At 52.6% G+C, this 27,456-nt stretch overlaps 1 protein-coding gene and 1 long non-coding RNA gene across 8 annotated transcripts; one reads left to right on the top strand and one right to left on the bottom strand.

Moving 5' to 3' along the window:
- Positions 1 to 375: 375 nt before the first annotated feature.
- On the bottom strand, positions 376 to 3,663 carry LOC113836407. Of its 3 annotated transcripts, none has more exons than XR_004770645.1 (3): positions 3,620 to 3,663; positions 3,144 to 3,389; positions 376 to 3,043 (listed from the first exon to the last, which is right to left on the bottom strand). It is a non-coding gene; the product is annotated as an uncharacterized LOC113836407 (long non-coding RNA). The 3 variants fall into 3 exon arrangements; XR_004770646.1 differs by lacking the exon at positions 3,620 to 3,663 and having other exon boundaries at positions 376 to 1,009; positions 2,992 to 3,043; positions 3,144 to 3,575; XR_003486579.2 differs by lacking the exon at positions 3,620 to 3,663 and having other exon boundaries at positions 3,144 to 3,575.
- Positions 2,531 to 27,378, top strand: Bahd1 (bromo adjacent homology domain containing 1). Of its 5 annotated transcripts, none has more exons than XM_027422187.2 (7): positions 2,531 to 2,841; positions 18,545 to 19,975; positions 21,801 to 22,180; positions 22,890 to 23,049; positions 23,464 to 23,540; positions 24,264 to 24,364; positions 25,231 to 27,378. In XM_027422187.2, exons 1-7 carry the CDS (start codon positions 2,829 to 2,831, stop codon positions 25,418 to 25,420), a joined length of 2,352 nt encoding a protein of 783 aa, XP_027277988.1. In that variant the 5' UTR covers positions 2,531 to 2,828; the 3' UTR covers positions 25,421 to 27,378. The 5 variants fall into 5 exon arrangements, with proteins under 5 accessions (XP_027277988.1, XP_027277989.1, XP_027277987.1 ...); XM_027422188.2 differs by having other exon boundaries at positions 2,533 to 2,841; positions 21,798 to 22,180; positions 24,273 to 24,364; XM_027422186.2 differs by having other exon boundaries at positions 2,534 to 2,841; positions 21,798 to 22,180.
- Positions 27,379 to 27,456: the final 78 nt, after the last annotated feature.

The following is a 27,456-nucleotide window of genomic DNA, read 5'->3' as shown; positions in this document are numbered from 1 at the left end:
ACCATGGCGTGCGGCCCCCAAAGTGTGAGCGCATGCGGCTTATGTGAAAACTGGTCCCACACAGACTACCTACTTCACCCTTACCCCCCTCCCCCCGGACCCAGCCTGTGGCAATAGGTGTCCTTAGGGAAGAGAAACGATCCTCTTCTTTGATGGGCACTCACAACTGGCTTCTTGGTGGCAGGAGGGGGCCCATCCCCTCCGGCTTAGTTAGAAAGGGAGTACTTATGACTCTCCCATCCCTAGGGGAAAAGGCCGCATCAGGTAAAAACCAGAGTACTACACTTGGCTTTGCCTGGGGGCAAATAATTTCCTGAGGTCCCTTTAAGGAGAGGGTGTTCTGATCCTTTTAAAGAGGGAGCGGGTCCCAGGAAAAGAATTATAAAAGACCAGTTTTATTTCCCCACCGCTGGGGGCTTCATTTTACGGAGAGGGGGGCAAGTACTGGCATCGAATTTAATCCATGCCAAGGTGTCCCTCCACAAGAGAGCCAGTCTTTAATCTTGTACGGTGGAGTTTAGGGCCAGGTTGCTCAGTGTTCTGGGACCTGGAATTTGGACGCTGAGGAGAGGTAGAGGAGGGCTGCCTGCCCACACCGGGAAAGGAGAGACTTGAACAGGTAGGTCAAAGTGGTCGGTGCCACCTTCACAGAAACTGCGCTGCGGGCTTGGGTGTCTTGCCCGTGCCAGGTGGCTGGATCTCAGGGCAGGCGGTCTGCTGGGACTGCAGCGGCAGTTGGGGGGAGGTGCCTCGAGGCTGAACTGAGGATGACAGAGCAGCCAGTCTGTCCCTGCTGTCAGTCTGGTTGTACTTGGTGGGGGAGGGGTGTGCAGCATGTTCTCTCTGGCCCTGGATGTTCTCCTCCAGGCATCCATCTCCTCGGCTCTCCTGCTCCAAGGCAGCTAATCCTTACTGAAGGGTCTGGAGGTATCTAGGTAGACAGCAAGCCTCTGCTAGAGGTTGGGTGTGGAGGAAGAGTCGTGGAGACCTGATGGATCCATTCATCTTTCTAGACCAAATGACAAACCCTTTTTTGGCCAGAGAGAGAGGAAAGGTGACAGCCCCCAGGCACTGGCACAGCTGTTCTGGTGGAGTGGGATGGGAGCAGCATGCACTAAAGAAAGACTGAAGAAACTATGGGAGCTGAGCCTTTTCCAGAAGTGGAAAGAAAGGCTCTAGATTGGAAAGGAAGATGGTCCAGATGCAGAGGTTCCTGAAAATGGGGTGAAAGGATAGGAGGCCAAAAGGTCCCTTTGGGGTACAAGCAGCCTGTAAAATAACCCTGGCCTCCTCTTGGCTGGCTTGTTGACCAGCTTTAAAAAGCAAGAGAGAAGGGGACCTGGGAGATCAATGGGCTGCTAAAGGAAGAACACCGAGTGCCTTTAGCAAGCCTGTGCTGCTCCCCTTTCCCCCAGCCATGAGCCCACTGAGCCTGAGCCTCCTGGGGCAAATGAGCCAGCCACCCACGGGGAATGCTCTGAAGACATAGTCCTTTGGCTATGAGCAGGCTGGGCTAAGTAGCTCCTGGGGGCTTTGCCTCCTCCACAGTCAGGATTCTCTCTTCCCTCCTACCTGGTTCCCAAATATGTCAACTCTTCACTCTCAGACTAGGACCACAGGGTTTTGACTAAAGGTGCCAATGAGAAGCAAGCCCACTCCACCAATGTTGCTGTCAGTTCCCAAGCTGAAAGTGGCCTGCCACTTGAGTCTCCTTCCCTGTGACCAGTTACAGTTCTTTCCTCATTCTCAGTCCCAATCCCCCCATTATCAGAGACAAAGCAGCTATGTCAGAGGCTGTCTCATCCCCTCCCCTGCTTCAACCTTCCGAAGCTTCAGTGGCCATAGGTGCTCTCCACTCCCGATCTGATGAGATCTGAGATCTACCATGAGACTAATAATGGACTTGGCCGAGGAGATGAGCTAATTTTGTGAGATGGACAGTAGAGCTAGCTGGCCTATGTGTTTGGGGGAGGATTGCTGGGATTCTTTGCCTTGGGAGGCTCAGGGAAGGGAGAAGTTCTTCAGTGTCCTACTTTCCAAGATTTGGGATTCTGCCTTCCCTAAGGATGGGAAGCAGAAGTAAGGGTAGTGGTCCTAAGAGAATTTGGCACTTTGGCAAGTTTGTGCACCACGGTTTAGCACAGCCTTGGTAAACCATGTCCTGCAGATCAGCTAGGCAGTGTGGGGGCTTCGGGGTAGTTCTGGAGGCAAATTAACTGTCTTTTTTTTTTTTTTTTTCTTGCGAGGGAGGCTACTGCCCAGCCACAGAAGCTGGCAGCCTTAGTTACCGTAAAAGCTGCCTGGGTCAGTGCTTCAGCAGCGTGGTCTGGGAAAGGTCGGGCACCGTGTATAGTGCAGGAGGAGCCCCCTAAGCCACTGTTTAAAGCTCGGTTTTTCCTGCTTACTAACCAGGCTTCCTCAGCACTCTGGGCGCTTCTCTGCCCTAGGCGTTCCAGGGCCCAGCCCCTCCCCGGCTGCTCCCAGGCTCGGGTGACTTGACACTACCCTTTCTGCTCCTGCTCCTTTACCTCCCAAAGCGCCCCTCCCCCGCTTGAATTGGGAATGAGGCTTTGTTCAGGGGTGGACTCGGCATTTCTCAAGAACCTACTGTGTGCACATTGCAGCTCCTTGAAGTGAAGTGCTGGGCTGGCTCTGGCGCTACAAGGTGTCCAGGACACAGTTCCTTTCCGCACCTCACAGGGACCTCCCACCCCTTCGTATGACCTCAGCCTGCTGTGCCCACCCACCCAGCTGACCCCGAGAGCGTGCTCAGGCTTGGAAAAGCACGTCTGTGGGTGTGAGAGACGGAGCCACAGCATAAGGTGACTATGGGGAAGCTAGGTAAGTGCCTGCACTGGTTCTACGCTGGCTTGGGGACGCGAAGGAGGGTGTCCAGCGGCGCCTGTTGGGCTGCCCGCCCCTTCCCCCCCACCGAGATCTCTGATGTTCCCCGCGGTGGTGAAAGAGGGTGTGTGGGTGTCAAGGACTCACAGACCAGGCTCTGCTGTCAGCTGGAAATGGATGAGGGTTCCACACTCGGTTTCTGAAAGAGGGCGAATTGGGAGCCGGGGTGGGGGGCGGTAGGTGAAGGGCAGAAAGAGGAAAAAGAGATGCGGGTGAGGGGTCACCGAGCCAGGACCGACCTTGCTAGGAAGGAAAGGAGACGTGGCAAGCAGGGAAGTCGGAAAGATGAGGCAAGGGCGGGAGGGGCTTCTCAGTAGTCGGGGCCCTTTCGCGCGAGTCTGGGGCCCTTTCAGCAGGAAAGGGGGTGTTGTTCTTGCTTGATTTTTCGGCTGGTCTTCCCGAAGCTTTGCCCCGGGGGCAGCAGCCCGAGGAGGGTGGGGTGTTCCTCGGCCGGCAGTTTACTGTAGCGGGTGCTAGCGAGGTTACTAGAGAAGAGGGATGTAGAAGGGTGACGGTCAGGGCGGGGGCGAGCTAAGATTTCTCAGGGTGGGGGGTCTGCAGCTGAGGGGCTGGGGCTTCAGGGTCAGGTCACCATGGGATACGGGCTCATGCTCCGAAGACCAGGAGAAAACCCAAAAAGCCCGCAAAGAAAATCATCCCCCACCACCACCCTTGGCACCGTACCCCTCCCCCCAGGCCCCACCACTCCCCGCACCGCCTCCCCCGGCCGCCTCGTGCTGCCCCCTGCGTCGGGACGACCGACCCGCGATTCTGATTGGTTGGAAACCGGGAGGGGGAGCCGAGGGCCGGATTGGCTGGCGGGGCCAGCGCAGGGCGGGGCGGCTGATTGGCGGAGCTTGCCGAGGGGCGCGCTGCTGATTGGCTGGGGACGAGGAAGCAGGAAGGAGGGCGGCGGAGGCTCCGCTCTCGGGGAGTTTGTGGGGGAACCGCGAGCGGCGTAGCGGATCCCGGAGCCCGGCCCCCGCTGCCCGCCCGTCCGGCCGCCTGCCCCGCCCGTCCGGCCCTTGCCGTCTGCCCGCCCCGGCCAGGCGCGCCCGCCCTCCCCGACGGCCCCGCCCGACCGCGGCCCCCGCTCCGCCGCCCGGCCCGGCCCCCAGGAGGAGGCGCTGACGCAGCAGCGTGGAGCCCGGGAATTGAGCGCCCCCGGGGGTTCCAGCCGCCGGATTCCAGCCCGGCCGGGGCCTGCGGGTGCCCAAAGCCGCGCCGTCCGCGTCGTTCGTCCCGGTGAGCCAGGGGCCGGGATCCAGGAGGGGAAGGGGCGGGCGGGCGAGCGAGCTAGGTAGGCGGACTAGCAAAAGGGAGAGGACCGGCCGCCCGTCAGCGCGCCCCGCCGAGCGCGCCGCGCCGCCCCCCGCCAGCCCCGGGAAGGGACGGACGGACGACAAGAAGCAGGTGCGGCCGCCTGCCCGCCGCGCGCGCCGCCTCCCTCCCCGGGTCCGGCGCCGCGGTCCCGCCATCGGGGAGCGCGGCGCGCCTCGAGGTGACAGCCCCCGGGGGCGCCCGCCTCACAGGCCGGGGGCGGGGTGGGTGGCGGCCGCAGGGTGGCAGCTTGGCCGGGCGGCGGTGGCGCGGGCGTCCCGGGCTACGGAGGGCGGGAGGACGCGGGTGCTTCCTCGCCGCGGCGGAGCCGGCTCGCCTCCGAGTGCGCGGGCGGCAAGGCCCCGCCGCGCCCCCTCCCCCATCGCGGTCCCCGAGGCAAGGGGCCGCGGCCGGGGGCGTCGCCGCGGGATCGCCCTCTCGGGGTGGGGGCGCCCTCCCGGGTTGGGAGCTGACCGGCTATTGCCGGAGGGGGGTGGGGATGGGGGCAGCGCCAGGGCGAGGGGTAGTGTGGACCCGATCGGGTCGGGCTGGAGGAAGGGAGGCGCCGAAGACGGAAGGGGACCGGTTCGAACAGCGAGTGTGGGCCGCGGGAGGCCCTGTGGGGACCGTGCGGGGCGGCGGCCGAGTCCGAGGTGGGGCGGGGGCAATCGAAGTTGTCAGACCGCCTCCAAGTGACAGCAGGACCCGGTGCTCCAGGCCCGGCCTGGTTGTGCCCTGCCAGCCCCGCCGCCTCTCCTCCGGGGCCGGGGGCCGGGTCAGGTCGGGCCCGAGGGGCCCGCTCGGCGGTGAAGGGCCGGACAAAGGCGGCGCCCGAGCGGGCGCAGGTAGTGGTATCGGGGAGGGGAGCGAGTCCGGGGCACCCACCCCCAGGGGCGGGCGACGGGGCCGGACTCTGCCCTGGGGACTGCGGGGGCCGGGGCGTCCACCGGGAGGAGCTGCGGCACTAGCTCTGGGCTCTAGCCGCAGATTGCCTCGCGGCTCCGGGAAGAGTGGGGTCGACTTAGCCAAGGCGGAGGGGCAAGGGTGGGGGGTGTGCGCACCGAGTGCCCTGGCCGGTGGTGAACCGGCTGGTGGACTCATGGAGGCGAGTAGAGCCTACTAGCAGTGAGAGGCTTTCAGCAAGTCTGCCTACCCGGTAGAGGTTTAACTCCACCTGGGATGTCTCCTAGTGGCCCATTGTCGGCAGTCTTAAGAGCACCGACGACTGACTACTTGGATTGGGACTAAGGGACCCCACCCCCCCTACACACACACCCACTGTGCTTATCGATGCCTTCCCTACTGCTGTAGCAGTTTTCCTTAGCCAAGAAGGTGCCCTCATAGGGACACGATGAGCTGAGTCCATAAATCCAGGGAGAAATTTGATGATGAGATAAAATAAGGTTTCCAGTTCTCCTCTTTTGTGCCACCTGACACATTTCTTCCCATCTTCTATACCTCCGTATCTAACACCAAAAAGGAGAAAAGAGCTTCTGAGGGACCACATTGCTCAGGGACAGCACTGTCTTAGGACACTTTGGAATCTCTGACTTAAGCTTGAGTACTGCTAACCCCAGCAGTGACCAGCTCTAGGCTGTATGCTGTTTACCCGTTTGTAAAAAACCAACTCAGCTCTGGTGCCCCCTCCGATGTGATCGATCATGTTGGGAACAGGAGAGGAGACTCTGACTGATGACAGCTGAGAACATGGCCTTTTGCTGAGAAAAATCTGGGTTGGAGTGGCACACCAGTGGGACCTGTCAAGAGCTCCATTGGGCTGTGGTTGGCTGTAAGCCCACCTTGAGAAAGCTGCCTGTCTTTCAAAGGGGCAGGGGGAGTAGGGTAGGCAGTTCATTCATAGCAAGTCTGGACCCCAACTTGGGTGGAGTTGGGGGGAAAGGGGATATTACTTCACTCACACAAGAGACTGAAGTTTGTTTGAGAGAGTTTAATTGTATGTCTAAAATCCAGAGAAGGATGGAGAATGTGCTTTTGCTGGGGTTGCACTGTCTGTGACTTCTTTTGGTGGCAGTCAGAAGGGTGACCTGGTTTGGCTGCTGGAAGGTTAAAAGGAGTTGCCAAAATAACACTTCCCACAGTGATAGGGGTTTTACCTGACAGGAGACTCATGCCTGTCAGACCAGTGTTTAGGAGGGCTGGCTCTGGGGAGCTGAGCCATTGGTGAAGTTTTTGCTCTCTGTTCCTTTCTGTCTCCCCTTCATTCTCTCTCACATTTCCCTCTGCTAGATGTCAGCTCTGTAGCCTAGGCTGGCCTGGAACTTGTAGCAATCCTCCTGTCTACCTTCTGAGTGCTGGAGTTATCACTGTGCACCGCCATGCTAGTTTTGGTTCTTTCTTTTTGTTGTCTCCCTCTGATCCTTTCTGTTGCTATGTTTCCATGTCATTTTCCTCCTGTTTCCTCTGGCTCTTCTGATCCAGTCTGTACATAGCTACCAGATCTTTCTCCCCAAAGCACCCACTCCACAAGTCAGTTTCTTACTCACTAAATTATGGTTGCTCTCCTTTTCCTGCATTCTGACCTTAGACAGTGTCCCTAAGGCTATTCACTAGTCACTCTGCACATTTGTCTCTCCCCTGCCCTTTGCTCCTGGCTCCTACCCTTTCCTTCTCTCCCACTTGTCCATTGTCTTGGTGTTGTTCAGGCCAGTGACCTTGTGAAAATGGGTTTTCTAACATCGTATCTTCTCAAATGTTTTGTAAGTTAGACCTTTCTTAAGGATGGGGGTAGTAAATTGAGAGGGATGGGAGAGAGAGAGAGAGAGAGAGAGAGAGAGAGAGAGAGAGAGAGAGAGAGAGAGAGAAAGAGAGAGGGGGGGGGTGTTATTGAATAAATAAATGTAGTTGGCTGTGGAATTCAGTTGGGGATAGAGAGGAACCTTTGACTTTTCTAGAAATGCTCTATATGGATTCAGTCCTTGGAGGTCTCTGACCTTTACTGTCAAAGGTATATAAATAGGGCATGTTCGTGAGGCTCTGGCATGGACATTTTAAAACTGCCGTTTCTGATCCATCTGCTGGTGAAGTCAGTCCTGTATATTGTTCACATGACACCACACAGACTTGAATTGGAAAGGGACTGTGATCCTATTTTCCTCCTGTCCCCACTAATGTGCCCCCACCCCCTCTTTGCTGTTCGTTTGCAATTTACTTGTTGTCCATGTTAAATGAATCCATATGTTTTACCTCTTCTCATCTGGGTGTAAATGAGGGAGAAAACACTATTCAGAGAACAGAGAAGAAAAATAAACCTGGACCAGTCCCATGCATGGACTTTAGGGTTCTTTTTATAGGAAGTGTTTTTACTGACTGTAGGGGCTATGTCTGTCCTGCATTGGACCTTTGAGGAAGGGATGCTATCATTCCAGCTCTTAGAAGTTGGTTTATATTGGAGATCAAGCCTGGAACATGGGTACATGGAAGAAGACTGATGACATGTTGGAATCTCCATTGTGAAGAAACATACCTTGCATCCATCCTGTTTCCCCCAAACCTCTCTTTTGTGCCCCAGTTTGATGATTAATGGACCAGCATTTCCCTTCCAATCGGGAAGGCCACCCCTTACAGTTGCCATGGCAATGCAGACCTCTCCCCTGTCAATTAAGGGAAAAAAAAATCCTACTACTTCTCTTCCTTTACTATAACGGGAAAAGCCACCTCAGAACACCTCTCCTGGGGTGTGTTCCTCCCCTGCTTGCTCTGTTTGCAGTGTGCATCCTGAAACACAGTCCTGTCCCTATCCAGGGCCACTCATTGCCTGGAGCAGATTCTGCCCCTGTTGGAGCCAGCAGGTCTAGAACCTGAGTCAGGAGAGGAAACAACCTTTTTAATTTATTCATCCATGATGCAAATTACAATCCAGAAAGAGCCCTTCTCCTTTAGGGATGGAGGAAGTGCCCTCTGTATGCTCTCCAGTGTTTAGAGGTGTGAACTGGGTAGCATTTGACACCTGAGAAGGAAATTCCAGTAGACCTGAAAGAAAGTCAACCTAGCATATCTACTTGAAATTGGAGTTCAGTGAAAATTGGCTAATTATTTTCATATCTCCCCACCTCTTCATCATTGCATCTAAGAGGATTAAAATGTTTTCATTGTATCTGCTCTTGTCCCTCTTGACCTTGCTTGGGCAACATCTGGCCTCAGTGCCCTGTCGCAAGGTGAGTCATTAAGGAGGAAAAAAATCTTAAGGGGGAAAAAATACCCAGAGCTCAAGCATAGCCTGTGTTGGACTAAAGCTGCCAGCCAAAGCTGGCAAGTTTATGGAGCATTATATGAACAGCCCGACATTAAAGGGCCTCCTTTTTATGAATGGGTTGTGAAGAATGTAAATAAAGCAGCATCTCTCAATGGGGAAGCATTTTACATAAGCAGCACTACCCCAGCCCAAGTATTTATGGGAACTTGCTAGCACAGTCTGGCAAGGCTCATTTCCTTTGTGCCTTGACTTTGGAGGGACGAGGGGAGTGTGCTTTGGCCCTGTGGGCTTAGCCTTGTCTTGATGGGCTGACAGTGTCCCATAGTCCTAAAAAGATGGAAAAATACCATGTGTGGTCCAGGGATTGTGAAAATTAGAGCGGAGGCTCCTAACACCTGGTAATCTGAAGTTCTACAGCTCCTGACCCCTCAGGCTGCTTAGATCTCCCTAGGTCAGGCCCAGGAGGGCTTAAATGATGAGGTTCCTACTTGGTTTTATGGGAGGCATCTATGTGGAATAAAATGGACTGGTTTGAATTTCAGCTCCTTTATGTTTCTCCAGCCCCTCTCCTGCTTTTGCCACTAATGAGCCATAAGATGGCTAAAAGGTGAAGGAAGCAGTGAGCTCCGAGCATTCCTGCTCAGGGCTGCCAAGTCCTAGGGTCCAAATGAGGGTGTGGGTGTCCTATCCCAAGCATCTTGGTGTGAAAGCTGGGGATCAGAGGCCACTGGGTTTGGAGAACAGGACCCAGAGTGCAGTCAGTTCTCTGACGTGGTGACCTGGAGTGGTGGTCATTACCTTTCTCTTTGCACAGTGGGAAATATCTGCAAGGGTAGTTATTCATCAGACTCACTGTGGTGATTGTCCTTGAGCTCCTTCCCAGGCTTGGTCTGCCAAGAAGGAACGGGGGTTTGTCTCTCAGTCTGGCTTTATGAATTGGTAACTTCCTAGGTACCATAATAACCAAACTACTTGAATGAAAAGATAGGTGGCCTTTCATAGTTATTGATATCAGTACTAGCTAAGGACTATTGGGTCTGATTATTTTCTCTGGCCTCCACTCCTTCTCTGTGGGATTTGGGAATGACAGGTATGTTGATTTCCCTGGCCTTCAGTAAGGTATGTATCTAGTTTCTGCTTCCACCAGTGCAACTTTTCCAGTTTCCTACTACAGAAGAGAGGAATGGACCCTTCTTCAATTGTAATCACTTGCCCACAATGTTTGAGGGTAACACGAATTGTTTATCTGGTTTCTGTGGGGCCAGGTGGTTTAGAAGTGTGTTCTTAGAACAGTCATTATCAGGGTGCCCCTGGATGCCAGGAGGTCCTAACAGGTTCGCCAGAAGAGTAGAACCATGTCACCACTCAGCCAGGATCACTAGTCGCTTCCCAGCCCTGAGTTGGTGTCCCTTGCTTTGTACCTATAGTGGCTCACACAGTTTCCATTGAATGAAGAAAAAATTACATAGAGAGGAAGTGATCTTTAGAGAAAACTGAAAGTACTAGAGATTATGTGCTCTGAAGAAAGGAAAACAGGAGTAGTTGCTGTGTCTCTGTAAATTAAGGCGACTGTCTCCACTGTGATAGGCCACCTTCCATCTCCATGGCAGTCTAAGCCAGGGGAGGGGATTTCCCTCAGGCCTATAGACTAGAGTAGATGCTTGGGAAAAGTTCCTTCTGTGGATTTACTGTAAAGTATGGTCTCTCTCTGGAGTACTCACCACTTTGTAAGTAATAAAATGATGTTGTTTCAAAAATGTATGTAAGAGTTTATTCTGGCCAGGCAGTGGTGGTGCACTACTTTAATCCCAACACTTAGGAGGCAGAGGCAAACTCTGTGAGTTTGAGGCCAGCCTGGTCTACAGAGTAAGTTCCAGAATAGACTCCAAAGCTACAAAAAACAAACTGTCTCAAAAAACAAACAACAACAAAAATGTATTCGAAACTTTGAGCCAACTTTCTATAGATGATAATGGATGACAGTGATTTTGAGACAGAGTCCTATATAGCCCAGTCTGCCTAGAACTCTCCATCCTCCACCTCACCTTGAGTGCTAGGATTACAAGTGTGTGAACATATCTGTGGGAAGAGTTCTTTAAGCTGAGAATTCAAGAAAAACTACTATTATGTTGGGCTGTGACCCAGTAGCCATCCTGTGGGTCCTAGAAAGTGGCAGTATGATAACAGTGAAGTATCATACACCTGAATACCCTGCCTTTGCTTTTGCTTTGAACAGTACCAGGTAGGGTTTTCTTAGGAGGTGGGGTGGGAAGGTAGAGGATATGTGTGCATGTGTAGGTCAGAGGACACCTTGCAGGAGTCAGGCCTTCTCAGGAAGTGAGTTCTGGAGAATTGAACCCAGGTCATCAAGCTTGGCAGTATGTGCCTTTACCAGCAGAGCTCCCCCGTGTACACGGACACGCCTATTCCCACCCCCTTTCTTTCTTTTGTACCTGTTTCAGTCTCCTGAAAATGTGATGGTAACAGTTGCTTCCCCAGACTGTTGTGAAGGTAGATGAAGTGATTGTCATGTGCTAGGTGCTCCTGGGTACCCAGAATGCGGAGTAGCATTCCTGGTACAGTAGAAGCCTCCGATGAATCAGGTTCCCTGCTTGCTTAGAGACCTTGGAGACTGGTCTTTACTCTGGCTCCTTGCCTGGGACTCCACCTCCTTTTCTGAATTTACTGTTTATTGTTTTGTTTTGAGACAGGGTCTCCTGCAACCCAGGCAGACCTCAAATTTACTGTGTAGCCAAAGATAGCCTTGAACTTGTGATCCTGCCTCCACCTGGCTGGGATTACAGCTGTACTTCATTCACCCTACCGGGTTTCATGCAGTGCTGTGGTTCAAACCCATTGCTGCCTACATACTGGGCAAGCACTGGGCTACATCCCCAGCCTGTGTCTAGCTTTCTTTGTCACGGCGTGTGTGTGCTTACTCGTTAATGGTTGTGGGGTAGGAATGACAACAAGTAGAATCTTATTCTTGAGGTAGCCAAGGCAAATTAGAGAAAAGGGGATGGTCGTGAAAGAATTGAGTAAATACAGATTAATTTATAAATGTGGATTGGCACAGTGGATTCCTGGGAATGAGGGGAAAGTTGAAGGCCAGGGTGCTCCCTAATCCAGACATTGGAAGTCCTTGGATTGCTTCAAATGCTGTTTATTTGGGAGCATATGCTATTTTTTAAATTTTGGATTCCAGGTATGCAACCGGTAAAGTATATGTACATTTTCTAAAATGGACTGTCGGGGGGACAAACCCAGAAATCTAAAATACTTACAGATCTAAGTATTTTGAATAAGGTATTTTCAACCCCTGTGAGTTAGGTTAGTGAACTGGCAGCCAGGTAAGCCAGTGGGTGGAATTTAGTAGTAGGGAAGTCAGTGCCTACCTCACCTCCCCCAGGCTTGCACCCTGTTGAGGGTAGCATTGAAGCCTGCCTTGTGATTTCCTCCGTTGGTGGAATGTTTAGAAGGCTTGGCCTTGGGACTTGTTTTTCAAGACTACCTCATTTAGAAGGTTCTTTGTTGGAAAGGTCTGGGGCGGAGCTCTCCTCATGCCCTGGGAGATAGCTGACAAGAGACTGGGGTCTCTGTATTACCAAGCTGATTTGAAACTCCTAGTTGGCCTGACTTAAAACTTTCTTCCACCCATTTTTACTAATGTTGGGGATTTGTAAATGTTAGGCAAAAAAGTAGTGTCCCTCTGAGCTCCATCCAGAACATTGATGGATGAACCAACACACATTCTTTGCTACTCCTGGGCAAGCTCACAGAAGGGCATTATGAGCTGCAGACTCTTCAGAAGAATGGTTCATCATTAGCACAAGGCTTTCCCCTGGGTTGATAAAAAGCAATTGCCAAGTTATGGGAAGATCTGTCCCTATTTCTGTCTCCAAAACTGTTAGCTGCTCAAAGCAAGTGGGTCCTGCCCCAGGCATTAAGTTCACTTCTGGTAGCCTCAAATGGCAGTGTGGCGTATGGGTAAAGTGGAGTCTGAGGGAGTGTTACCTGGAGATCCTGCCCCACCTTGGAGTAACCCTTGTAGAATTCATCAGGCTGAATCCAGGGAGTTTCCTCTGGCTTCCGCCTTAAGACCTGCCTTTGCCTTCCTGCCTCCTGGTACTTAAGTGTTTCTAATGATGCCTTCCCTGCTGGGCTTTTGTTCTTACAGTACACCTGTTGTGTGTGTAGTAGGCCCTCTGTGGATGAATCAGAAGTGCCTTCTGTAAACCCCTCAGCCAAGCCCTGGGCTCCCAATTTCAGCCCCATCACGCTTTTTTATGCAGAGCTCCACAAGCCACGCTCCAGTTTCTGTCTTTTGTACTTTATTTTCATCCCTTAGCCTGGTACTTATGGAAAAAAAGAATGGGCTCAGGTTTGAAAGGTGGCTCCACAGTTAGGAGCACTCAAAGGCCTCAGGTTGGATTCCCAACGCTCACATGGTGGCTCACAGCTGTTTCTAACTCAGGTCTCAGAGGATCTGACATTCCATTGTGATCTTGGGCTGCCAATCACAACGGTGCATATACATGCAGTCAAAATGTTGGTATATGCCAGGCGTTGGTGGCACACACCTTTAATCCCAGCACTCGGGAGGTAGAGGCAGGTGGATCTCTGTGAGTTTGAGGCCAGCCTGGTCTCCAGAGCGAGTGCCAGGATAGGCTCCAAAGCTACACAGAGAAACCCTGTCTCGAAAAACAAAAAACAAAAAACAAAAAAAACTGCTGGTATACATGAAGTAATTTTTAGAAATAAAAATGAGCTTGTATTAATTGCCTGGTGTATACTAGGTAATCTGCTAGGTACTCTGCATGCTCTTACTTAATACTTAAACAGTCTTGCTTTGAAAAGTAAGGCTTGGAGTTCAAGTCTTTTCTAGTCCTGATCTGGTCTCAGCTCTGCTGTGTGGTGCTGGCAGTAGGGACAGAGATCATAAGCAGTGCTGTGTGCCTGGGAACGAGCAGTGGGTGCTCTGGGTTCTCGAATTGTGCATCAGGAAGAACTAGGGGACAGGAAATTGGCTAAGATGTTCAGGCCTTTAAACAGATCCCCTAGGACTAACAATATGTCTCCATGGGTGAAGGCATTTACTGCCATCTTTAGAACCCTCAGTGGAAGGAGGGAAACCACCTCCCCCACAAACTCCCCTGACCACCACACGAACTGTTGGTGTTTGCACTCATACACATGCATACACATGCCCCCAAAAGGTGTTTAAAGCAAAACCCTAAATACTAGTTGGTGTGTTTTGTGGAGCAGAACCCAGACACTACTAATGAGCTACTAAAGCACAATGCCCTCTGCCCACTGCCCTTGCTTAGTATCTGTAGATGGGAAGGGTGCCGTCTTTACTCCTTACCTGTAGGAAGGGCTTTGCCTCCATACTGAGGAATTGGCGCTTTCTGACCATCTAAGAAGAGCTTAGCATTTCTGAAGTTATCACCTTAAACTCTGATCTCTAACAGACACGGGAATCTGTAGCCTAAGTTAGAACTCCCCCCTCCCACTGGGTCCATGTCTCTTTACAGTTAGTTACAGGAAGAAGCCTGCCTGGCTGGCTGGCTGGCTTTAGCTCTGGAGCTAGAAGTAAGCCAAGGTCTGAAGCTTTGGCCCTTTAGGCTCTCATGCTGGGGTGGTCAGAATTGATGGGGGGGGGATCAGACCTAGCTGTCAGGTTGAAATGACCAGATTCTGCCTTTGTGGGATGGGCATGACTTTCCTACACAGCTACTCACTGTGTGTCTTAATGTGATCTGTGAGGAGCAGGTGTTGTCTTACAGGCTGTAGACAGTATTGGTACCTCTGGATGGCAGGTGTGACTCCTCAGATGCATGCCAGTCCTAAGGACAATCAAAAGCAAGCCTATGCCCAAATGGGTGGGACTTTTCCTTTGGTTGTGCACTATGCTGTCTTTCCTGCCCAGGTGTTTCTGTAATTAAGCTCAGTTGCAAGGTGACTTCACTATCTGAAGCTAGTGATGTTACATTGACAAGTGCTCTCTTAGCAGGTGGTGCCCAGGATTTTTGTGGGTGCCTGCTGTGGATCTTTGGTCAGATACTGGGGTGGGCAGAACACATGTCATCCTGGCCCCATCCTGAATGTGTTCCCATCTCCCCCCATTCAGACCATACTGGTTTCCACAAGGGAAAAGGGACAGTATTGCTGTCTTTCCTTGGGGTGAACATTTGGGTGTCCTTGGTAAAATAGTAACAGAGCAGAGTTCAAGTGCAGGCTGGATATTTGGATTCTTGCCCAGGCTGTCCTGGGCTCCTGCTGTAGGGCACTGATGATAGGTGCTTCTTCTGTGGCCGGGAGGGAGAGGAAGGCTTCTGCTCTTCTCCAGGCTTCCCCACAGTGTCTTGCCATTCTTGTCAGTGCTGGAAAGTAAAGTTTATTTTGGTATGTCAGTTTCAGACAAGGAGCCTCAAGTTCAGAGAAGTTTAAGTAAGTTGTTCATTTGGGTCAGAGCCAGCTTTGGTTTTGCGTTTTGCTAAGATGAACAGGAGGACCTCGAACTTGGTAGATAAGCCTTCCTTCTACCACTGAGCTTCATCTCAGCCCAAGCCAGGCCAGCCTACCTGCCTCCCTTAGACTCTTGGTTCTGTATGCTTCTCACTAAAGAGATGGAGAGGTGCCTCACCCTTGCCTGTCTTTACCATAAGCCCTGCTGTTTTCCCAAGCACTGTCGGACATGTAAATGAAAAGGAGACTCTGTCTTTGTGTGCTTGTTGCTTTTCTTTGATAAAGAAGTTTCCAAAAAGCCGGTGTTTCTGACAGAGGTTACTCCTTTCAGGACTAGAACAGCCCCAGTCCCAAGACTGGGGGTCCTGACTGGGGCACTGTGTAGTAAGGGGAGCAGGAGTCAGTTCTAAGGATCTCTTCCTACCCAGGGGCAGATTTAGTTTATGGGAGTGATTCCCACTATGACCTATAGCCCAGGCCTCTGACCTCCCTTGCTGGAGCCTTCAGCTGGACTCGTAGCATGTGCGCTGCCTCTATTGATCAGGGTGGTAACAGGACATCTTGCCTTTTCTGCTTCCAGGGGTGGCTTCTGCTAGCCCCAGGCAGATCTGAGTCACACCCTGACACTTCAGATCCCCCTCAGTTTTGAACCTTTGCAGTACCTAGAGTGGTGCAGTACCTTGCTTGTCAACTTTGGCGTATACTTATGGGGATTTTGGATTCAAGTTGTGGGGTCTTTGGCTGAGAAACCCTCTGGCCAGCCACTGTCCTTCAAGGCAGCTGTTGAGGGCTGGTGACAGTCAGACTGGTTTTCCCCAGTGAGAGCTTGCTTGATACCAGCTAGGTAAAAGGTAATTGCCCCAGGGTGTCCTTCCCGGGAACCTTCTTTCAAGGGGCCAGGATTGTTTGTGCAGGACAGGGCTTCCAGAGAGCAGAAGAACAGTGCTGAAGTACCCCAGCCTCATCACCTGACAGTGGTATAAAGCTCCTGGTTGAACTAATATAAATGAGACTGCCCTCCTGGAATGGGGGCCAGTGCTACTATGCCCTGGGATCTCCTTCCCTCCCAGCCAGCCCTGCTGGGCCACCTCCTGCTGGTCAGAGGGGCCCTGGCAGGCTGCAAGCCCCTCCATCCAGCTCCACCCCAGGGAAGAGCTGCTGCTGGGGTTCTCACAGGCGCTTCAGAGCGTGACTCACACCAGCTCTCCTCATATCCAAGTACAGCAGAAGCCGGCAGCAGAGACCCCGGCCTCTCCTCAAGACCGCCGCCGCCAACCGAGGCACCACATGAAAGCTGGAGGTTCTTTTGCAATGTGCTTTGATGGCCCTGGCGGTCTTTAGCCAGCGACAGGAGGTTTGGCAGATGCAGAGGAGGCTAGCAAGAGGCTCCTGGGCTTGGCTTGGCTTAGAAACAGGTCTTGCACCCTGTGATACAGAAGTTTATGGGATGTCCAGCCCTAAGGGGCACTGGCTCCCTGAGAGAGACTGTAGTACTGAATGGGAAGTTAAAATGAAACCATCTCTACTGGGAACAGAACACTCTAGGAACAGGCTCCTGAAAGTGGCCACTGCTACCTCTTCCCACCTCTCTGCTTAGGACCTTCAGGGTGCTAAGAGGGAAAGTCCTAGTGAGTACAGACAGATAGCCCAGGACAATCAACCCACATGTGTGACCAACCTCCAGCAGGCAGCCATTCTTCCTGCTCAAAGCCCTTCCTTCCACCAGCCAGCCACACTGTTCCCATGCTTCTGCTCTTTCCTGCCCCCACCCCCTTTGCTCTGTGCTTGGTATCCATGTCCTCAAAGGCCACGGGCCCAGGTGACCTCACCCTTGGCCCCCAGCCATTTCCAGGCCCAGCTGCTCTGGCGACTTGGGGCCTGTTGAGGGGCTTCGGCCCATGCTTAGCTGCATTGTCCATTCACTCATCCTCATCTCCAAGCTCTTTAGAAATTGGGAAAGCAGGGCTTGGCTTTGACCAGAAGTGCAGATACATTGTGGTGCTGCTTGTTCTTGGTTACTTTGCCGCTGGCATAGGGTGCCTCCTGGTTCAAGAAAAGGGTCTGTGGGTTGTCTGCACTTGGAATGCTTTTGCTTGTGAAAGGGTCTTGCTGGTGACTGTGCTGAGCAGCCAGGACAGCAGCCACTGATTCAGAGTAGAAAAGAGACCTAAGGCCTCACAGATGCCTGGGATTGTTATGAGCTTTGCCATTTAGGAATGAATGGATTCGCCTCCTGTGACTGTCTCTCGGGCCTGGGGCCTGATTTCTGGACAGTGGCAGGTCCCCACACATGGCCCATTGCAGTCTTCCCAGTCCTTTCTCTGTGAGGATTACCGACACTGCCCCATCAGCTGAGTTCTCAGCTCCCTTTCTAGCCTCATATAGCTTGTCTGTGCAGAGAAGGCACCCAGTGACTCCCACTAATGGCCGGAGGAGATCACAAAACTACCTGGGAAGAACTTGGCAAAGCCTGGAAATCCTCAGGCTTGGGATCTTCAGGGTTAAGTCCCTGCCCACCGGGGGACTTCTCCCAGTGTGAATAACAATAGTGGGGAAACTAAGCAGAAAAGGCTAGCCTGCTGGGTGGGGAGGGGTCCTTGAGGTGCCTGGTGAGGAGAAGTGTGGACTGTCTGACACCTCACTTGGCAGCCCCATGCTTTAGAGAGTAGATGGGAAGTGAACAGCTCTATAGTCTGGCCACCCTCCCTCACCCCTGCCACTCTGCATGGCCTTCACGGTACAAGTGTACAGTGCACAGCTCAGCCAGCTCTGGCCTTTGTAACTTAGAACTTGAGATCAGGCTGCCCCTGAGTGTATATAGTAGGGGATATCTTCAAAGCCAAAGTTAGAGGTCATGTCTGGTTATGGGAATCCTCAGCCCGCTCTCCCTTCCTGCCCACTGCCTAACATTGTGCCTATCAAGGAAAACTGGGGAACAGGGCAAGGTTTATTAGGACCACTGGTTTTTCTCCTGTGCTAGCTTTGATCCTGGCCTAATATCCTTTACCAACCCTGGCACTCTGAGCTGCTTTTCCCTGGAATCTGACCAAATGATGTGGGGACTGCCTTGTAGGGTAGGCCTTACCTTTCTTAGAGCTTTTCCAGAAAGATGCAGTCATGGCTCCTGCTGGATGGAGGGACCCTCCTTCCCTGCCTAGCAGGCAGGTTCTTTGTCTTAACACCTCTGTCTCTCTGCCCATCTCTTTATTCTCCTATGACTGACTGACTAGTCTTAAATCCCAAAGTTGGGGGCGGAATTGGTAGTACTTTGATCCTGTTTCTGCCACCTAAGCTCTATTCTGGCAGTGTTTTCAGAGCCTCCTCTTCTTGAGTGTCTTGTGGAAGCAGAAGTTTGATGCTTTTGGCTCCTCATGTACCTTGGCACTGGTGTCGGTGTCATTTCTCAAGCTTTCTGGGCCTTAATTCATGGGGACTTGGTCCTAGAAGGAGAGGGAGCCAGTCCTTGCACAGCTTCCGGTAGTCAGACTGCCCCTGGAAGGCAGGTCCTAGGAAATTCCAAGATGAAGACAATAGTAGTGTGACCCAGAGTAACTGCAGGTAAGGGTGGGTGGCTGCGGAGGAGGAAGGAGGAGGCAGTGATAGGGTTTTCTCATTCATTGCCTGCCTTCTTTCCCATAGGTTGGAGGGTTTCCATGACACACACTCGGAGGAAGTCCCTTCCTATGCTTAGTTCTGGCCCCACTGGCCGAGGGGAGCCCCTGCAGATGGAAGACAGCAATATGGATCAGGGGGCTGAAGATGTGGAGCCAGGCATGCCTGACAGTCCAGGGCACCTCACAGGGCGCCGCAAGAACTACCCATTGCGTAAACGTTCACTGGTTCCGGAAAAGCCCAAAGCCTGTAAAGTGCTGCTGACTCGCCTGGAAAATGTGGCTGGTCCACGGAGTGCCGATGAGGCTGATGAGCTGCCCCCTGACCTGCCCAAGCCCCCTAGTCCGACCCCATCCAGTGAGGACACTGGTCTTGTGCAGCCCCGCAAGCGGCGCCTTGCCTCCCTTAATGCAGAGGCCCTCAATAATCTGCTGCTGGAGAGGGAGGACACCAGCAGTCTGGCAGGTGCCCGCCGAAGCCGAGGGGGGGACCCTCACCGGAGCCGTGACCGGGCCACAGGGGCCTGGTCTTTCTCTAAGAAGCGACCTCGGCTGGGAGACCTTGGAGAGGGAAGTCGGGACCTGTCCCCAGAGCCAACTCCAGATGAAGGTGCCCGTCGAGATGGAGACCCAGCTCCCAAGAGACTGGCTAGCCTAAACGCAGCTGCCTTCTTGAAACTCAGCCAGGAGCGGGAGCTACCTCTTCGACCTTCTCGAGCCCAGGGAGAAGCAGATGGGCGCTCCACTGAGCCCCTGGCACCCAAGATTCTGCGGCCAAAATGGGCCAAGGTCAATGGCAAGAACTGTCCCAAGGTTCGGCAGGGGGCTGGCTCTGGGGAGACTACAGGGCCCCCCAGCTGGCAAGAACAGCCTGATGAGCCTTGTCCATCTGCTACTCCTCAAGGGCCACCCATCCAGCCATCTCACCAGGCCCCCGGCAAGGCTCTGGAGGACCCCTTGCGCCCCCACCTGCCTTTGCTGATGGGTGGGCAGGCAGCCCTGAAGCCAGAGCCTGGGCGTCCAGGGGAAGAGTCACCTGCCCCCAAGCAGGAACTGCATCAGCCCTCTTTCCCTGCACCTCAGCTGTCTCCACTGCCGCTGCCTGGCAATCCAGCCGACTATAGTGGTCTATGTGGAGGGCCTGAGCTCACTACACAAGGCAGATTCTACCTGTACTGTGGCCAAGATGGGCTGCAGTGTGGGGGCTACTCCCCTTGCCCCATGCTCCCAGAAGGCAAGCTGTCTCCCGTGGCAGCCCCCAATGAGGGGCTCCTCATGTCCCCAAGCTCAGTGCCCTCTGGCATCCCTTTCCAGCACCCTCCTTGGAGCTCATCTCGCTACTGCTCCAGTGAGGACACTGAAGTGAATGGCTACAGCATTTGTGGAGTGTTGCCCCTGCCTCTCACCCACATTGGCACTACTTGTGGCGGCTGCCCCTACAAAATGCCTTTTCCAGCAGGTAAGCCTTGTCGGGGACATGTGTATGTCTAAGGCATGCATGGCATCCTGGGAGGCTGGGAGATAGCTGGGGGGGGGGGGTCTGCCTGGGAGGCAAGGGACTTGGATAAGGGAGGTCTCTATTCAATTAGACAATGTTCTAGGCCTAGGAACAATCCCAGTAAAGGGCCCCACAGTTAGCTCCCATGGCCTGCTTTGCCCAGGCTTTCAGTGAGATTTCTCAGCTTAGAAGTTAGTGAACATTGCTATGTAACAGGACAAGGTCTCTCCTCCCACACTGGATTCCCTTTCTTCGACTCTTAGATACAGAAATTAGGGCTTAGGTAGGCCCTGTGGTATGAGACTGTGAGCTCAGCTACAGGTTGAGTCAGGGGGGTCATAAGTTCAAGAACAGGCAGGGTCTCAAAAATAGAGAAAGAGCTGGAGCTCTGTGATGATAGGAGTGTTTGGGTAGCATGCATGAGGTCTTGAGTTCAGTCCCTAGTTGTGGGGGAGAAAAAAAAGAGAGGAAGGAAAGAAATTAGGGTTTTTACCAAGTCATTCCCATGTCCCATAGAAAGCTACCATTCTTCATGTTCAGGAGTCCAGACCGTCTACATGGCTAAGTTTAGTATTCATAGGAAGGTTGGTGGTTCTGGGCTCAGGAAGCAGTACCAGGTGTGGTGAGACAGTTTTTCCCTGGCTGTATAGGCTTTGCAAAAGATGAGGTACACAGGCATGGCATTGTGTGGATAGTTGGGTGCAGACAGGGTGGGTGGACATACTAAAGAAGAGAGCAGGGCTCTCAGGCATGTTTGCAGTGGGTTCTGTAACCTGGGCTTTTCTATCTATGAGACCCAGGGTGGTTCATGCTCAGCTGGTAAAGCAGCCCCAGACTGGAAAGGTTGTCCTCACCTTCTCTCCAGGCTGTTCTCTGCAGCTTCTGGTTAGAAATGAGGTGACTAAAGCTACCCTGACCAGCAGGTCTGCCCTGAGCTCTTCCCTCCTCCCCCCACGCCCCTTCATGTAGGGGTCTATAAAACAGCTTTATAGACCACTTGGCCCTGGCCAGACTGGTTATATCAGGTTCTAGCGTGGATTGGAGCCCTGAGAAACAAGAGCAGGCTGCTTCCTGGCTTTTCCTCCTTAGACCCTTACCCTTTATCCTAATAAGCAAGACCACCCATAAGCAAGCACTGTGTGCCAAGCACCATTCTCAGTCCTTGACACACAGTCACAAGGCATGCAATTAAGCAGACTCCGCCAAACTGCCTGGATTGCAACGTTCTCCCTTCTCCCTTTCTTCATGACCATTGGATAAGCCAGTAACTGCTGTGTCTGTTTCCTCCATTGTAAAGCAGCAGCAATAGTACCTACCTTGGGATGTTGTAAGGGTGAAATGAGTTAATATGTAAATAAGAAAAATAGTCGGGAAATTCTGTGTCATGCTTGTAAGCACTACTTAACATTTCACAGAGGGGCCAGAGTGACTTGTCTGAGGTCACATGCTGGTAAGTGGTAGGTGTGGGGCTCATATATAGCCCAGTCTGTCTGACTCCACAATCCCTGCTCCTCCATACTGTGAAACCCTGGAAACTTAGTTAGCTTAAGTCAGAGCTAACGAAGATATTTCTGCTGTCACTCCTTTCTTCCAGTTAGAACAGGACACACAAATGTCTGCTGGCCAGTTTCCAAGGTGAAGAAAGAAAGGCCCCTGTCCCACCTCCTGCCTCACTGGCCTTTGAGTTACACCTTGGAACTAAGCCAGGCTTAGGACCTGAAAGCAGATGGCTAGAGGGCTTGCAGTTTGTCCTACCTACCTTGACCCACTCTCCCTTTTCTAGAAGGCTGCAGGTCCCTCGGCCAGCTGGAATTTCCTCTCCCAGAAGCTGGCCACCCAGCCTCACCTGCTCACCCCCTCCTGGGATGCCCTGTGCCCAGTGTGCCACCTGCAGCAGAGCCCATCCCCCATCTTCAGACGCCCACCTCGGAGCCCCAGACGGTAGCCCGGGCATGCCCTCAGAGTGCCAAGCCTCCAAGTGGCTCCAAGTCTGGTCTGCGCACAGGCTCCAGCTGTAGGTACACTGTGAGGAGCAAGGCTGCCCGCAGGCCCAGCCACCCCAAGCAGCCTCGTGTCCAGCGCCCACGTCCTCGCCGCCGCCGTCGCCGCCGCACTAATGGCTGGGTACCTGTAGGTGCTGCCTGTGAGAAGGCAGTATATGTCCTGGTGAGTGTTAGCACTTAGCTGATGGGAAGAGGCTGGGGCAGTAGGGCACAGGACACATAGGGAGATGGGTCTGGCTACTCTGAGAGGCAATAAGGACCTGCAAGGTCACTTTAGGAATCAATCGTGTTGCCTCTGGTCCTCTCTCCCTGCTCTCCCCACATGCCCTGGTGGTTTCTGTCTGCCACTTATTCTCGGTGACCCGAGTCTTGGACCAGAAAGTTAAGTAATGGAACAACACCAGGAGAGAGGAAACAGTGTCAACTGAATGTGTTGAGCACTTCTGAAATTGGATATTAGAACTAAGCTAAGCACTTTGCATGCTTTGTCTATCCTCTTTAATCCTTACCACTACCATATGTAGTATGTACCCCACAGTCCCTTTGACAGATAAGGAAACTGAGGCTTAGATATCTTTCCCATGTCTCTGCCTCTTAAAATGGTAACTTAAGGGTTCAAACTCAGACCACCCCATTAGTGCCCAAATGTTCAGAGAGCCAGCCACATTCCTACCACATTCCCACTACTGTTTTCCAAGCAGAGGAGGTCCCCACCCTAATCTTGTCCCCAAAAGCCAGGCTTGGAGAGGAGGGCCCAATCTGCAGCTATGCTTGGGGGTCGATGCCTTGATGATGATACTCCCTGCTTCCCTCCATCCTCCATCTTGAGTGTGGCTCTCAAAACTTATTTGTATCATTGGTCCATTGCCCAGGATGAGCCGGAACCTGCCATCCGAAAGAGCTACCAGGCAGTTGAGCGGCATGGAGAGACAATCCGAGTCCGAGACACTGTCCTCCTCAAGTCAGGCCCAAGAAAGACGTCTACACCTTATGTGGCCAAGATCTCCGCCCTCTGGGAGAACCCCGAGTCAGGTACCTATCCCTCAGACTGGGAACCCAAGGGACAACTGCCTTTAGTTGGCCTCTGCTGAGAATTTGTCCTGGCAAATTGGAAGAGTTTGCCTACCCTTCATCTGGGGTCTTTCTGCTGCACAGGCTTTAGCAACTTGTGACTTAAGTTAAATCCATGTAGTAGCTTTGTTAGTCGCCAGAACCCAAGCACTTGTCCCATGCCTCACCCATCAGTGCCTTCTCGCCCATCTCTCCATGACTAACAGCATTCCAAGCTGCTGAATGCTTGGCCTTGGTCAGGGGACACAGGTGGCCAGAGCCTGAAGGATTGGGCCAGGAGCTGGTGTTGGACAGACCTCTAGGGCAGGTGGCCAGCCTGTCTTAAATAAACAGGGTTGCCAGCTCCAGCCATGACCTCTTCTGTTGTGCCCCTAGGAGAACTGATGATGAGCCTCCTGTGGTATTACCGGCCTGAGCACTTACAGGGAGGCCGCAGCCCGAGCATGCATGAGGTGAGCTGCCTGGCAAGGAGGGTGAGGCAGGGTGGCCAAACAGGAGGTTGTGGCATTAAAACGTGGCATATGGAAAGGGCAGCTAGGAATCCACCAAGTAACCCTCCAAGTCCTCTGGGGCTTAGGCTCTCCCAAACACTGTCCCAACTTATGTTCCAAATGGGAATGCTGACCCTTGAGCTCCAGGGGCTTTGATAGTGGGAGTGAGCAGGATAGCAGGGTGGCGCTGTGCACCTGGCCCTTTTATTGCCTGCAGTGCTCAGCACCTCTGAGCTGAGAGCCTATAGGCTGAGAGTGGTCCGAGCTTACCTTTTATTTCCTTCCCTTTAAAGGGACTTTTTTTTTTTCTGTTTTTTTGTCTCTTTCTTTCTCTTTTATTTCTTTTATTTTTTTGAGACAGTGTCTCGCTATATAGCTCTAGCTAACCTGGAACTTGATATGGGTAAACCAAACTGGCCTTGAACTCACAGAGATGCATCTCCTAGGATTAAAGGCATGTGCCAACCACAATGTGCCGTCCCCTTTGGTGGGACTTCTCATCACATGAGGGAGAAAGAGACCAATTTTCTTTCTTCTTAGGGCTTGGGTGGGCAGTCAGGGGTCAGGACTTGGATAAATCTGACCCCATTGCTTGCTCAGGTCAGCATGCCTGCCTTGTTCCTGGAGTGAGGTGCCTCTTTCTAGCTCCTATAACCAACCTGCTTGCTCCTGTCTCCCCTTGAGCCTTTGCAGAATGAAGTCTTTGCATCAAGACATCAGGACCAGAACAGTGTGGCCTGCATTGAGGAGAAGTGCTATGTGCTAACCTTTGCCGAGTACTGCAGGTAGGTGTAGTTAGTGCCTTGCACCTGTAGCTGGCCTCTCCCCTCGGACTCACCAAAGGTGGTTTGGGAAAACTGCATGGAAGTTCCCAAAGAAATCACTTCATGCTCTGGGCCCAATCTTACTGGTTTAGCACTTTGTTCCCTAAAACCTTCCTCTAACGCAGTTTCTCAACCTGTAGATCACAACCCGTTTGAGGGTCAAACAACCCTTTCACAGGGGTCACCTAAGACCATTGGAAAACACAGATCTTTATGATTCATAACAACAAAATTACAATTGTGAAGTAGCGATGAAAACAATTTTATGGTTTGGGGTCCCCACAACATGAATTAAAGGGTGGCAGCATTGGTAAGGTTGAGAACCACTGCTCTAACACCTTTTGTTTGCTTGGTTTGTTTGTTTAGTTCCATTTGAGACAGTCTCTCTATGTAGCTCTGGCTATCCTAGAACTCAATGTGTAGGCCAAGCTGGCCTCGAACTCAGATCTGCCTGCCTCTACCTGGCATTAAAGGTGTGCACTACTACACTTGGCTGGGATTTTATTTTTTAATTATCAGACAGAACTGTCCCTTCCTAAGGTAGAATAATAAGAGAACACAGGTTAACCCAAACTCCCTGATCATGTTTAGGTCCACTAGTGTTCTGAGAGAAATCTAGGAAAATGGGAGGTATTTGGGGAGGAAGCTTTGGAAGGAGGTGTATGTGTCCTGGAGTCAACTGGAAGTTGATGGAGTGTACACAGCCTTGGGGATAAGAATGGAGGCGGTGTCATCCTCTCAGTTCCCACTCGGTGGGTAGAGTGGGAAGAAATTGGTTTTGTTAGAAAAGTAACTATGCTGAAGACAGTACTGGTCTATTGCTGCAGATTCTGTGCCATGGCCAAGCGCCGAGGTGAGGGCCTTCCCAGCCGAAAGACAGCACTGGTGCCCCCATCTTCAGACTACTCTACCCCACCACACCGCACAGTGCCGGAGGACACGGATCCTGAGCTGGTGTTCCTTTGCCGCCATGTCTATGACTTCCGCCATGGCCGCATCCTCAAGAACCCCCAGTAGCCTCTTCATGCTCATACTCGGGCTGCCTTCGGGAGAGTGGGGCCTGGGGTAGGGGACACTGCTTGAAGCACAGCACTTGGTTAAGGGGCCATGGGTTGCTGGCCTGTGGTTCTCTGGGGGGTAGGGGGGAGGGCATATGGATTCTGGGCCACGTGGGAGAAAGGGAGGCCAGGATATGAGAAAGGAACCTGAGCCCTCAGCTTGGCCTGAGGTGTGCCCATCTGTGCACCCCAGGGTAAAGACTCCGAAGATTCAGTCTTCCCTTAGGTTGGGCCAAACCTGAGGGACATGGGCCAAGGCAGGGCAGGGGCAAGTAGAAGGGGTAAGGTCCCTCCAGAAACAGGCCCACCAGGCCCTTTCGAGCCTTCCCAGGCCTCCAAGGGTGGCAGGAGCCAGCTTTACCTCACCCACTGTGACCCACTGCTTCCCTGTCAGCCTGGGACCAGGTTCTGCAGATCTAGCACAGCTCTGGCTTGCTCCATGAGTCAAGAGAGCCAAGCTTTGACTTCCTCTTCCTGGACTCAAGGCTTTTCCCTGGCTTTCTTCCTTTACCCCTGCAGTAGCTACTGGTGCTGGCACAAGTTGACCGGGCCCACCCATGGGTGTCTGCCTCCCGTCGACTTTCCATTAAGGGCCACCCAGCAGGTCTGGCTTCCCAGAGTACTGGTCAACATGGAGCTTGTCGTATCTGAAAGAGCTGATGAGTGCTGGGAGAGAGGGTGGGGGGCAGGGGACAAGGAAAATTGCTACCTGATTTGTTGAAGATTTTTCCTCTTGCCTTATACTTGGAGGTTCTGGGAAACCTCTTGCAGAACTTCACACATGACTCTTCAAGCCACACCCACCTGAAATCAAACCAAAGGAGTGCTGTGGCTCCCCTCGCCCTGCCACCCCTTACCCCTCATCTTTTGTAGATTGCACTAATTTACATCCCAGTGAGAATCAACACTGTATCAGTCCACAGACCAGAGCTGCAGCCACTCACTCTAGGAGCTAGGACCTGCATTTTCAGTTTGTTCTCACCTCATGCTCCTACCAGAGATGGGTCAGGAGGCTGGGTCCCCTGTTGTCCTAGCCTGGGCCTGGGCTCTCTGAGAGGCTGGAAGCCTGGTTATTTGTACCTTCTTAGTACCAAAGAGGAGCATGGGGTTAGGGAGGGTGCAGTGTGGTTGGGTTTGGGCCCAACACTGGGAACCTGCCAGCCAAGCACTTCTACAAGGGCATGCTCCAGGGGCATACGCTGTGGGAGGTGACACTGGGTCCTCCCCTGGAGAGGGGAGATGCAGGCACTGGGGTTAGTACAGTCTGGCACAGGCTACAGTGGGAGATGGAAGTGAGCCCTGAAGGCAAAGCCCTGGCACCTCCAGGTCCAGGTCCTGATTCTTAGAAGATAGATTGATTGCTCCTGATGGGTGATGGGCTGGGTGAGGGCCTGAAGGCTTCAGAGGTTAAGTTTTGTTTTGGAAGCCCTGTCCCAGCCCCAAAGGGAAAGATTTTGTATTGAAAAAGCTCTTTAGAGGAAGGCATCAGTCTGGAAGAGCAAGGGACAAGTAAGAGGCTGGCAGAGTGGCAGTGGACCCTTTGGGAGCCTGCTCGTTCTAGGGTGCTGCCAAGGAGCCCAGCCTCACCCACAGGAAAGGAGATGAGACTCCTAGGAGGCAGGGGCTGCTGCCCAGATGTTAAATGCTTTTGGAATCTCTTAGATGTGGAAATATTTTTTCGAACATGAAAATGCAGCTGGTAGAATTTCAATGGAAGTATAATCCATGTAAAATATATTTTAGTTGATATTTTGTAAAATGCACTTTTTGTGTGTGTCGATCCTGGTTTCCCAGATCTGTATTTCAGTGTTTACAAGGGAGGGGGTACCTTTCCTAACCTCCCTTTTGACAGAGATTAGAAGTACTTCTTTAAGAAAAATAAATAAATTTGAGAAATTGTATTGATTTAGAAAAGAATCATGTCCTGTGTGTCTTGTGATTTTGGGGGGTGTTTGTTTGGGGGAGTTTTGTTTGGGGCTCTCCATCCTTGCTTTG

Source organism: Cricetulus griseus, chromosome 6 (genome assembly GCF_003668045.3).
Source record: "Cricetulus griseus strain 17A/GY chromosome 6, alternate assembly CriGri-PICRH-1.0, whole genome shotgun sequence".
Lineage (NCBI taxonomy): Eukaryota > Metazoa > Chordata > Mammalia > Rodentia > Cricetidae > Cricetulus > Cricetulus griseus.
This window is presented reverse-complemented; position numbering and strand designations above follow the sequence as displayed.